General features: G+C 37.0%; 2 protein-coding genes across 2 annotated transcripts; one reads left to right on the top strand and one right to left on the bottom strand.

Annotated features, from left to right (window-relative positions):
- Positions 1-5,972: 5,972 nt before the first annotated feature.
- Positions 5,973-8,816, bottom strand: LOC114729055 (bet1-like protein At4g14600). The gene is made up of 4 exons (XM_028916008.1): positions 8,575-8,816; positions 8,337-8,454; positions 7,381-7,437; positions 5,973-6,442 (listed from the first exon to the last, which is right to left on the bottom strand). The coding sequence occupies exons 1-4, from the start codon at positions 8,634-8,636 to the stop codon at positions 6,281-6,283; spliced, it is 399 nt and encodes a 132-aa protein (XP_028771841.1). The 5' UTR covers positions 8,637-8,816; the 3' UTR covers positions 5,973-6,280.
- A 298-nt stretch (positions 8,817-9,114) lies between these two features.
- Positions 9,115-12,128, top strand: LOC114729053 (GEM-like protein 1). Its single transcript, XM_028916003.1, has 4 exons — positions 9,115-9,638; positions 9,789-9,890; positions 10,455-10,726; positions 11,577-12,128. Exons 1-4 carry the CDS (start codon positions 9,341-9,343, stop codon positions 11,748-11,750), a joined length of 846 nt encoding a protein of 281 aa, XP_028771836.1. The 5' UTR covers positions 9,115-9,340; the 3' UTR covers positions 11,751-12,128.
- Positions 12,129-13,405: the final 1,277 nt, after the last annotated feature.

Here is a 13,405-nt window from a genome sequence, read left to right as displayed (position 1 = left end):
GCAGCTGAGTTTCGCCTCGTATTGTTCGAAGCAATGAACATCTTGTCCGCTACTCCGCTAAACCAAAAAAAAAAAAAAACACAAATCTTGAAGGAAGACCATGTTGGAAAAACAGGGGGAAAGGAAGAAGACGAGTCTGATTTTCGCTGGGCAATGACTAAAAAAATGGGACAATTCTGACGTGCAGAGTTTACTTAAATTAGATGGTTCAGGGATTATGATACTTATTAAATCTTAATCATTCAAAGTTAATATAAACAGTAAAGATTTAAATTTTTGTGTTTTTGAAAAATATTTTTCTTTAATACATACATAATTCAAAATAAATATAATTTCTTAACTGTAATTGTAAGTTCTTTTAAAAGATAATTTTTTATTTAAAAAATATTAGTCGAAAATTTTAAATCCAAACTACTAATAAAATTGTATTTGTATGGGGTAGATTTTAGGTTATGAGCATAACGTTACTTTCCAAATCCCAATCCGTTTATTTAATACACGAACCTAATAGAGACACGTCTTGGATCTAGACCCCACCCCACCAACGCCCAGGACCCAAAGAAGAATTTGAAGGGAAGAAATTTTTGTTTATATTCTAAGTAGATCAAGATAAAATTTTGTCTTATATTTTTCTATTTTTTTATTTTATTTATAAGTCACTTTTAGTGTTTTTTTACACACTAAGAAAAACTTTAAATTTTATTAATTCTCATTTAATATTTAACAATTTTTTAACTTTATCTTTATTTAATATATGTTATACTTCATTTAAACAAAGTTACTCTTTTGGTCCTATTTATAAGACACTTCCAACATATTTTATATAGACTAAAGAAAACCTTAAATTGTATTAACTCTTCATTAAAATAAAATAACTTTTCAACTTTACCCCTATTTAATATATACACTTAAAAAAAATAACTATTTAGATTATAATAAATAAAGGACAATATAATATATTTATGGTAAAAATTTAATGAAATGACTTATAAATAGGAACAAAACAAACCTTCTCTCTATGCCCCATAAATAGGAACAGAGAAGTAACACAATAATAAATGAAGTGTAAAATTATACATCCATATAAAAAATTGAGAAAATGACAAATAAAAACCCGTGAATTACTAAAATTACAAAGAGGTTACTTGAATAAACCAAATTGCTAAGAAGGACCCAGTCTCAAATTGTAATTATAAAATCAGGCTAAAAAGACAGAAATGCCCTTATTCTCTTTCTTCCATCACCCCATCTTTTTCTCTTTCCTTTTTCTCTTTTCCTCCGTCTTTGTCCTTCTCTCCCTCTTCATCTCCCTCCTTCTTTTCTTCCTTCCATTCCTCTCCCTCTCAAAAACATTCATCTCCTACCTATACATTTATCAATATGATTAAAGTTGTGGCCATTTCCACCAATCTTTATTACAAAAAAGATGGTGACCCATCATTAATGCTAGTCGATGACTTTCGACTTTCATTTCCAGATATGTTTTTGATATAGTATTGTTTGATTGTCGAGAATACTATCTTCTTTTTGTTTACTTGTATGTGAGAATCGATAATCTCCTTATTTGATTTAGAGTTGCTGGTTGCTGTCAAAACACCTCTGGTTTTTTGTTATTTGATTTAATATTCTTGTAATTTTACTTAGTAGTGTTGTAACCATGGATTGGTTAGTTTGATCACAGCAACATGGCATGACAATATAAAAATGTTGGTATTTTGCTTATGGGCAGAGCAATATTAACATTTAGTATTTATAGTTGTAAATAATATCAATGTAAATCCATTTAATATTCTAAAATTTATGACAGACCTCTCTACTGACTTATAATTTCACTTACCATAGTTGTTATTTGGCTTTCACTCTTGTCAAGTGATTTTCACAACTTGTCATTCGTCTTACTCAACTTGTCATAAATTACATATCTTCTGTCATTTGAAAAGAGAAGATTAAATTTTTATGAATTGCTTATCAGAAGTTGTCATTCGCTTTACTAAACTTGTCATTCTTCTTACTCAACTTGTCATTCGCCAATGATGTTTAGTAAAGTGTATGACAACTTCTGATAAGCAACTCATGGGAAATTAAGATTCTACGTTAAAATGACAATTTGCACAATTCCTTGGCAAATGACAAGTTTAGTAAAGTGAATGACACCTTTTGATAAGCATTTCATATGAATTTAATTTTCTCTTTTCAAGTGACAATTTCTAGATTTATTTAGCAGATAACAAGTTCTGATAAGCAATTTATGATAAGTCTAGTTAGGCAAATAACAATTTTAGTAAGGCAAATGACAACTTTTGATGAGCATTTCATACAAATTTAATTTTTTTTGTTCAAATGACAGAATTTTTAGATTTCTTTAGTAAATGACAAGTTCAGTAAGGCAAATGATAGAATTTTTGTGTTTCTATCACTGCATTTCTGTCACCATGTTTCTAATTAAGTGGACAATATTAAATAGTTCTACATTGTTACAATATAGAACTGATTAACAAAAAATATTAGTATTCCTTTGCACAATATAAAAAGACCATAATTATCAGATTGTCATGTGTTTCTATCACTGCATTGTTGTCATAATAGTTAAAAGTCTGCATTAACAACACTAGCTAGCAAGCGAAATTACAACAATAGTGATCGTTACATTCCCTCCAATATATTTAACTTTCCTTTCATCACTTGCTTCAAAATGTCCACCAATGTGTACGTAATGTAACAAATTTTATGTTTCTGTTACTGCATTTCTATCATCATAAGATGATTGTTTTTTACTTTAGAAAATCACAATTTAAGTATAATATATGACAAGTTAAGTATATCAAATTATAATTTCGTTTATTTCCAGATTTCTTTAGTGAATAACAAGTTGAGTAAGACGAATGACAAGTTTAGTAAGGCGAATGACAACTTCTAATAAGCAATTTATAAAAATTTAATTTCCTCTTTTCAAATAACAAAATTTTCAGATTTCTTTAGCAGATGACAAGTTCTGATATGTAATTTATGACAAGTTGAGTAAGGTGAATGACAAGTTATGAAAATCAATTGACAAGAGTGGAAAGCCAAATAACAACTGTGGTAAGTGAAGTTATAAGTCTGTGAGGAGGTCTGTCATGAATTTCAAAACATTAAATGAATCTATATTGATACCATTTACAACTATAAATACTAAATGTTAACATTGCTCTGCCCATAAACAAAATACCAACATTTTCAAATTGTCATGCCATGTTACTGTGATCAAACTAACCAATTTGTAGTTACAACACTACTAAGTAAAATTATGACAATAGTAAGTCAAATAACAAAAAACCAAAGGTGTTTTGACAGCAACCAACAACTCTAAATCAAATGAGGAGATTATCAATTCCCAGATTCAAGTAACAAAAAGAAGACAGTATTCAACCAGGCCATCTTCAAAATCTTTAAAATATTCAAACCAGTGAACCCTGTAGCTTGTATCAACAACTTAGAGAACTTAGCCTTCTTCTTCTTTGCTATCAGAGAAAACAATCCACAAGGTTGACCACCATTATTCAACAAAAAGGTGGCAATCACTCCTTGTTTTAGAATTGCAGAAAACTGTCCCCAATCTTCTATTCCCCCGTCACCGACCACCTTCCTGTCTTCACCCACTGATATCCTACGCAAGGAGTTGCGAAAGCCCTCTTAGCCCCTCACGAGACGATTCACAATGGAGGAGACCCAACGAAGACGCTTCTTCGACCCAAGGAAGAAAGAGAAAGAAGAAGAGAGGGAGAGGGAGTTTGAAGAGAAGAAGGAAAGAAGAGGTCTCCCGCCTACATCTGCCTTCGTTATTGAATCTGAGTAACTGAAGGGTATTTTAGTCTTTTAGGTGTGATTTGCTAATTACAATTTGAGATCAGGTCCGTCTTAGTAATTTAACTTATTTAGGTGACTTGTAATTTTAGTAATTCAGGGGGTCTTTATTTGTTATTTTTCCTAAAAAATTTCTCTCAGTACTTATAAATAAGACTAGAGGAGTATTTCATAAATTATGATAAGAAATTACCTACAAGTCATTCTCACTTATCAAGGGAAGTGTCGATTTCGCTATTGAATTGACAAAAATGAATGATTGATGCTAATTTGTTGGTTTACAGCAGTTAGATCTTCCCAGTAATTAAGAGATGAGTGCATGTTGGACCAAAATTGAGTGCTGAACTGTTGAGATGAAGGAAACTTGGTGGTGGCACATTTTGGACGGATGGAAAACAAAAGGCATAAAAGCTTCTTTTTGTTTGATCCCATGCTATTAACATCGCTTGTGTTATTCTTCGACATTCCTTCCTCCTCAGAATTGAACCATTTTCTCTTGTCTTATAAGTCCACCTCGATTTTCCAAGTGCTGACCCTGTTTTTACACTTTCACGATCGTCAAAACACCATAGATATCCATTTGACAATTTTTTCAAAACGCAATTGGTATTTTTGTCCGCTCGAGTACTCTGATGGACGCAAAGTTCCTAACATGCTATTGAGTTGATCTCAATCAACTTCAATATGCTTTTATCAAGATGAAACTATTTGTATCGGCCAAAAGAAAATCTTAGATTCGGTCATAAGCGTCAATATAACATTCCTGACAAATTAAAAAACGGTGCCCTCCAATTGACCCGTGTTAATGAGAAAAGCATTTTGTTGCAGAAATCTCGAAACACAGGTAGTTTAGTAACCCACCTGGCCTAAATGTGATATCCAAGTTGAAAAGACCGCGTTCTTACTGTACGTGAATAGTTTACTCTTCCGAGAACCTATTGGGAACTCACGTGATAATCAGGAAATTAATCTACCCAGCCGGATCGTGGCTTCTATACTGGTAGGGAGTAATTGATGCCAGTTAATTATTTTAAGATTGAATTATGATTTTAATTATGATTATGGACAAATATCCGTCCGTTTGAATTTTGATACAAGCAATGGGTGGAGGTCCGACTTGCGAGAGGGGTCTGGCTATCCAGTTCCAGTATCAACGAGCGAAGTCCTAAACGCAACTAATACTCTCAATTTGAGAGAGAGAAAATCGTATCCAAAGGCCCAAAAAAAAGCAGAGAATCCCACACGTTGCCACGTGTTGCTTTGACAACTACATTTAGCCGCCTCTTAATCACATTTAGTATTCCGATTGCGTTCCCTGAACAAATGTTTTTGAAATGACAGTGTCTATTCTTACTCTAATTATGCAGATGCAGGGTTTGTAAAATACCAATGCTTTGGAAACGAAACAAGGCTGAAGGGAACCCAGCCATTCAATCGCATAAATACTCGGAATCAATTGCATGCATTTTAAATAATAAAAATAAATCCAACCGCGTTTACCTGGAAGACCTTCCATGGTCTTGGCAGCTGAAGGACATTCTGAAGAGGCAGTCAAAGGGGTAACTTCGATTCAAACACGAATCTGAAAACAGACCATCACGGAAACCTCCACACGTTATACTAAAAGCTTTGGATGAACTTCATAATTCAAGGTTTATTCCCAGAAACACGATGGATTAACTGTTTAAATGAACTTCATAACTTCACCATTCAAGCTTTAAATGAACCTGAAATTTTAATTCTTTAGTGTTTATACTAGGCATTGTCAGATAAGTCAGCCGATTGCAGATTAACGGTTTGCCATTTTCTCAACCACATCGCCGTCAATGATTGTTCACAGTCAATTCTTTCTGGTCATGGAATGGTCGCGCGCGGGGCAGGGGCATCAAATCTTTATTCTTTATACAAGCCAATGTCTCCGCTTCCCCTTAAGCTGTCATCATGTGTCGGGGGATGAACAAATTTTGAGTTACAACGGGTATGCTCCACAATTTTCTTGTGCATTCAAATAGATATTAATAGTTTTATCGGTCGGGATCTCTCTTTTCCGAATAAAATTAGAAAAACATTATGATTCTCCAGTATCACTGCATAGGATGAATGAGATAGCTGTTTTAGACACCGTCATCTGAGTGATTAGGAAAAAAAAAATTCACATTTTACTGTACATAAGATAAAACGTTACTCAGGATAGAAATAATCACGGGCCATACAAAAGGAAATTTTGTTTTCGCACCCCCAATGCACAGCACAGGAAATTAATCATTCTCATCACTGTGGGCTCTACAGGTACACATTTAGCTATAAACTCTAAAGGATTGTAGAGCTATACTCTTTACAACAGAATCAGGCATCATAAGGGTGGTCTCATGGTCCGAAGAAGCCCCTGAAGTCATGTCCTTCATCCACAACACCAGACAGCCAAACCTCCCTCTCCTCATTTTCTGGACATTTTGGACCAAAGGTACACTATAAAGAAACAGACTAAAGCAAAGACAATTACGTGAACAATATGGTTTGAACCATTTTGGATTATGCTCTTGTTCAATCTTCTTAGATTATTCTTCACCCCAGCTTGGGCCTTTATCATTGTTATTTGCTGTAGTGAAACAGATACAAGCGGCATGTTAGCAAATGGCAAGACAATATGACAGTTTTCTGCTACATACGAGACAACAGACCATTGATGGAACAATTACAACGAAAAACATGCAGCTCAAAGGAGAAGTTAATATCAGCGAAAAGCCAGCGAATATAATGACATTAATGGACATCTATTCCAGGATATAATAGATACAGCTAAATTGCTGTGCTTGAGAAAACAGGAGGTTGTCATAGATTTTGTGTCTCGGAAGCTAATACTGACACTTTAGCTTGGATGTCTCAAAATATGAATGTTGATTTCTGTACCTTGTCTCAACCACCACTTTACTTCTGCTACCGTGGCGGGTGATGATAGGCAAGGGGTGGCAACCCCATGTCACATGCAAGCTGATTTTTACATGAACCCTTTCATTTAAAAAGAGAAGAGCAGCAGAAAGTTATTACTCCACTTTTTAATGGAAACTTTCTAAGACTTAATACATAGATTTTACAAGATGTAGAACAAACTTCTAATCAAATTCATCTCTATAAGCAACACCCCAGGGCACACAAGACAGCTAATACCGGTCATTTCCTCAACGATCTTCTTCACACAAATCAAGCCAGAGTCCTACCAACCATTCTAAAAAGGTAAAGATCCATAGCAAAGAGTTATCTTGGCGTTTTAATACAAAGGTTCAAAATATAGATAGCACCATGTTGCTGTTTTATTCCCTTTAATATTATACCCAATTGACCCTAAATTTCCGATTGAGATACATTTCCTACCATGGTTAGCATTTTAGCTACACAAAGTAGAGCAAGATCAAAATTCTTACGGTGAATATATTTTGCCTGATTCATAATTGAGAAACTTTAGGAATGCTGTGCTCTTCATTTTGACTACTAAGGGGGAAAAAAAGCCAAACAGAGATTATTTAAAAATTGACGTACCAGCTGTTCCAGAAAATCTTTCTGATACTTAACTTCTGTCCCAATCTCCTCAGCAACCTGCACCAAAGAAATATTAAGTTGTCTAACAACCTGAGGATGCAGAAAGGGAAACAAAAGCTTCCAAACATGATGTAGCTTCATAAGAATAGATAAAATAAAGGGAAAATGACAATTTAGGACCTGATTAGACAATTAAAGTACAAGGCCTGTCACTACTAAAACACCCAATTTTTCACTACCCAAATTTCAATTCTTTCTACAACTTTTCACAGTTTAAATGTCCTTGTTATTATTTTTCAAAACAGGTCCTGAGATGTTACTCTCAATAGGACAGAACTTAATAACAAGTCAAGCCGGTAAAAAATAGTTATAAGATGGAAATGTGACTCAAAAAAGCATCACCAATTCTTTTGTTAAAAAAATTCATATAATATTCCTCAAGGAGCGATATATTGTTGGATGGCGGGAAACAAAACATTTGGAGATATTTGAAGCGTAAAGCATATATTTTTACATAATTCTTCTCCGAACCAAAAACATGAAGTAGTCTACCCTTCTGAGTTTCAAATAGTATAATTCAATCCAAGTCCATTCGCTGTTTGCATCCCTTCATGGTAAAGAAATTAAGCCACGGGGAAAGGGGTTTGAATCAAGACTGGATAATCCACAAAAATCAAGACTCCTCTCTTACGTAATTCTAAATAGGTTCCATTAACATGGGATACACAAGTAGAATAACTCCTGTAAGTTGTTTGCAAATGAATTTGGATCAATGACACTGCATTTACAAATTCGGTAAAGTACCCCAACGAAGGAGTTGGAGCAGGATGAAGGTGGTATGTCACACAATTTGGATAACTTGCGAGCGTTGCTTATCAGGCTTCATAATTTTGCGAAAACTCATTTAAGAAGGCAAGAAAAGAAAAGAAAAACCTGTCAAACGGATCAAAACATACATTTCTCAGTTTTCCAACTTGGCCACGTAGACCGCTGATCTCCTCGTCCAAGTCCATCGGATCAATACGCAATTGGATTTCATTCGACCCTGCAACTGATCTCGTGGTGAGGCCCTCTCTGCATCCTCATATATGGATATGTGAATAAGAATTATATCAATCCCTGGAAATTCTTTCAAAAAAAAAACAAGAAAAAGAATTTATTTGTCAATTGGCCGAAGAAGAACAGAAAAGCTACCTTGAACGATAAGGGGCAGCATGACCAAAAGGGGAACCACCTCCGTGCGAATTGGCAGCCATCGAAGAAGATAGAAACCCTAAAATAAAAACGATGGCTAAGAAGAACTTAACGGAGGTCGCAAAACAATGGCAACGATAACAACCGCGAAATCAGAGTTAGCGAATTGGAAAGCAATACTCGGACTCGGATTCGTTGTTCACACAGCAACATTCCCCCTTGCTTGGCTCTTTGAAATATACGCGGTCTTCCGAGTGACGTGTCCAAAGGCAGATCCACCGTTAAGTTTTGCCCTCTTTTCTCATCGACGGTCCCTAGCGGGCGGCTCTTGCACCACAATCATTTCACTGTTTTGTTTTTCAAATTTATGGCAGTATATATATGAGTGTGCGTGTGCGCGAATGAATGGGCTTAAAGGGCGATCCAAAAGAGAGGAAATTATTTGGGCTCAACTTCTAACGGGCTAATAAAATTTTCTGTTTATTGATATCCCATCCAATTTCAGGTACCGTGTGACGGAAGTCCAATTATTCGGCTATTGTGCCCGGAACATATTCGTGATATCCCATGTTCTCAGTTTTGAATTGAAGTCCCTCGTCTCCGGAATTTCTCCCGCAATAAAATTTTTCTCCCGGATACTCTGTGTTGAAAGAAGTCTGGAGTACTTGAAATCGGGGTTTGCATCAGCGTCACCTTCCCCGCTGATATAGGCTGAGATCCTGAAAATTTCCGATCCGAAGCAGGGAAAATCCCCAGGGCATAAAACATGAGTGCTGAACAAACCGACGCCAGCAAGTCATCATCAGAATCCAATCTTTCACAAGCCAAAGATGCTCACTCCTCAGATTATGCTCCGTATCCAAAACTCGATCCCAAGGATGTTGCTCCACCTCAGGAAAATTGGACTTCCGTTCCGGTGTCCCAACAACCCGTCAACGCCACTACCGCCCCCGAAGTCCGCGCCCCGATTTCCGAAGATGCTGCCACTACTATGCCCAAAGAATCTAATCCGTACGTGACTCCTGCACCGGCCCCGGCCCCGGCCCCGTCATCTTCTGTCAAGAGTGAGGATTGAAATCCATGTTTTTTTTTTTTTCCTTTTTTGCCAACTTGAAATCCATGTTTTACTCTCCTGTACTTGCAGATAAGCAAGTCCCATTTGAGTCTGGAGACCGTGGGCGTCGAGAATGACTGAAAATTCTTGTTTTGTGCAGATACTTTAGACTCGGTGAAAGATGTTCTTGGGAAATGGGGAAAGAAAGCGGCAGAGGCTACCAAGAAGGCCGAGGATCTTGCTGGGAATATGTGGCAGCACTGTATGTTTTACGCCTGCTATGTATTGAATCTTGTGGCGTTGATAGCTGCTGTTGGGAATTCTTTTATTACATGTTGACTGTTAATCATGTTATACTATCGTCTACAGTACTATGGACGTCCCTTTTGTGAGAAAGAGACTGAAATTATAGTATTATAGCACCCTTAATTATTTTGCCGAGAAAGTGTGACTCTGAAACAATGAAACCTGACCCCGCCTTTCTCAAAAACAACTTCAAAGTGAATAGAGACTGAAATAATGGTACTTAGATGTCTTGTCGTCTTTTCTGAGTATGGTTATCAGTAGATTTTTGTCTCGAATTTTCTTCTGCGCTCGATAGTTTGCTCTGTCGTCCCTTCTTTAGTTGCTGGCAATTAGCTATTATTAGGGATGATAGAACACGTCAAACTGCATTTCAATCGTAAATGCTGTAACCTGTCGTGTTGTTGTGCCCGCATCATATCATGTCTCCCTGGTCCTGCTCTTGTTGTTGCCTCTTAGGTTGATAAGTTTAAGTGCTTGAATTGTTTTCTGCTCTGTAACCGGATGATCGTCCTTGTTACAGTGAAAACAGGTCCTAGTTTTGCTGATGCTGCCGTGGGAAGGATTGCTCAGGGAACGAAAGTTCTTGCAGAAGGTGGCTATGAAAAGATTTTTAGACAAACTTTTGAGACTGTTCCAGAGGAGCAACTTTTGAAAACATTTGCATGCTACCTATCCACTTCAGCTGGACCAGTGATGGGAGTTTTATATCTGTCGACAGCAAAGCTGGCATTTTGCAGTGACAATCCACTTTCTTACAAAGTTGGCGAGGAGAGTCAATGGAGCTATTATAAGGTACTCTGGAGGCTTTTGCGTAGTACTATCCTCTAATAAAAAATTTTAACATACATTTTTCCAAATTAGCAGATTTAACTGATTCAATATTTATAAACGGCTTCACTTGCCAAGAATATTATAGTCATTCAAATGTAGTATTTGTATGACGTTTTAGAAAACAATGCTATTAAGCGGACATATTAATTTACTTCTTAGATTGGCTGCCGACTTTCAGGGATGGATTCATTATGAGTAAGATTATGCAGAAACTGATCCCACATGCTAACCAGTGCCATGTGAAATTTAAGATGAAGACTAATGTGTCGTCGATACGTGATTGATTATCCAGACTTTTTTCGGCGAATGGTTTTGTTGTGATAGAAGTATTAAGGGGGAGGGTTTAAGGTCTCTCTTTTTAAAACTCTGATTTTCTGGAAACAGAATAGAAAGAATTTGCCAATTTAAATTATTGTAAAACTTATGAGATGGAAATAGATTATTGAGAATTAATATTTGTTTGAGATGGTGAATATTTGTAGTTTAGTGTTCTCTTTCTGTGGACCTTTATTCATGATGTTGGAATATTTTCCCGCCATGAGATTTGCTAGTCAGGAAGCTCCTTGATTAGTCGTGTATACCCGACTGGTTGGTAATACAAATTGATCCTAAAATAGACTACTTGGCGGAGGTAACTTATAGCTTACTTCTCAATAACTTAATTTGAAAAATATTAGTTGAGGCTGCCTTTGTTCATAGTTCTAACCCAAAGGTCTTATGCTTTATCTCTGTTCTATATATTACTTAACAAGTTTAAATTTTATAGAATTATTTTGCTTCCCCTTATTTTATTTTTTGCGCGCATGCATAGGTTGTTATTCCATTGCATCAGCTGAGAGCAGTGAATCCATCAACAAGTAGAAGCAAACCATCGGAGAAATATATCCAGATCATCTCTGTTGACAACCATGAGTTTTGGTTTATGGGCTTTCTGCATTATGACGATGCTGTTAGAAGTATTCAAGGAGCATTACAACCTCACTGATGTGCACGGCTGTACAAAGGCCGTCGCCATGTGTCATCTTGTCGCCCACGACTTGGTCGATGTTTGATGAAGTATCCTGGGTGTTTATTAAACATCGGATTTTTCATTTCCTCTGTATTTGTAATCCTTGAGCTGGTCTGGAGCTTGTTGTACCATGTTATGGGGTAAGCCTTTGTACTGATTATATGGTTTGTCACAGGTTTATTTCTTGCTTGTTATTGTTTATGGTCTAGAAGTTGGGGAGGAAAATATTAGTGCCTCATTTGATGTGGTTTACATGTGAATTCCAGATTGTATAAATCAGTTTGTTTATTGTGGATCGAACGAACATCATGGTGCGATTATCTTATTATCTTAAAGTGTTTCGTTCCGGAGACATCTGTTTTTCCCTTCCCCTTTTTTACTGGGTCTTCGTGGGGGACAATATGCAAGGTAGCCTACCGGGCCAACGGCCCAGAAGCGTTGATTATCCACACAAGCGGTAAATACGGAGAAGTACCGCACTGCATTCCGGTGGTGTTTTGTGGGGCCAACAATGTCCGAGATTTGAAAAGTATTATGCCGGAATCCGTTGTCGGAGAGTGCTTGTGATTTGTATTAAATTCTGTGGCAGCACGGACTCTCCGTTATTCTTGAGGTCAAAGAAAAAGGACCAACCCTTATAATTTAACATAAATACAAATATTCAAATAATGTCCAGAGTGAGTTGTACTGTTCTCCGTCGTATACGAGTGCCTCTGTTCTTGCTCCTCGTCCGAACCAGGTGAGGTCGTGGAGTTTCTTCTGTGTAATTCGTTTTTCTCTAGGTGGATGTGTGTGCGCGCCTCTCTCTCTGGCTATTGGTACTCGGGAGGTGGAAGGTTAGGGTTTGGTGCTATGGACGTGGGGCAGAGTAGCAAAAGGGGAAGCGACAGAACTGATTAGGTGGCTCGTTGATTGGTAAATTGTCCGTTGCTAAAGGACGAGAAATTCTTAGATACTCCTAGAGTACCAAATCATATCAACTCTGTCCTAATAAGAATCCTCCACCTCATATAATTTAACCCACATGTCATCGACTCATACCCATTAATTTGTTATTTTACAATAATAAAAATTAATTTTCCTCTTTTGCCCCAGTTTCCTCTTTCTCCGCCTCTTCCCCCTCTCTTCATCTATCTCAAATCTCTTCCCATTTTTTTGGCCATCGATCGACAATGGGCATATCTCCACGGCCGCCGCGCTCTTACGAAATGCTTTGAGTTAGCCAGAATGCTTCATCGAGAGGGATCAAGTTGGCTAATCGGGACTTTACCCCCTCCACGCCACTGCTTGGTGCCTGTGAGTTCGCAGGTAGTAGCAATGCCGACTCTGAAGAGGATGAATAGGGGGATGAGGATTTTGAGAATAGAGGTGAAGGAGACTATTTTGACAACAAAAGTTGTGATGTTCTTGTTACCATGGTTGACGAAGAAGTGAACAACACAGTCCGAGAGTATTCTAATAACTTGTCCAAGATGTCGTGCCTTTTCCTCCACACTTGATATTGTGCTGCGAATCTGGATATGTTGCTAGGGCCGAAGGAGAAAAAGAGAGAGTTTTGAGTCTCTTGAAGAGAGAAGAGAGAGGGTGTGAGACGGAGGAAAGAGGGGCAACACCGGAAAAGGCATTTTTAT

This window comes from Neltuma alba, unplaced genomic scaffold, assembly GCF_004799145.2.
Source record: "Neltuma alba isolate B1F8T4 unplaced genomic scaffold, ASM479914v2 tig00012600_pilon, whole genome shotgun sequence".
NCBI classification, from domain to species: domain Eukaryota; kingdom Viridiplantae; phylum Streptophyta; class Magnoliopsida; order Fabales; family Fabaceae; genus Neltuma; species Neltuma alba.
The sequence above is the reverse complement of the archived record's forward strand: the minus strand, read 5'-3'. Positions and strand labels throughout refer to the sequence as shown.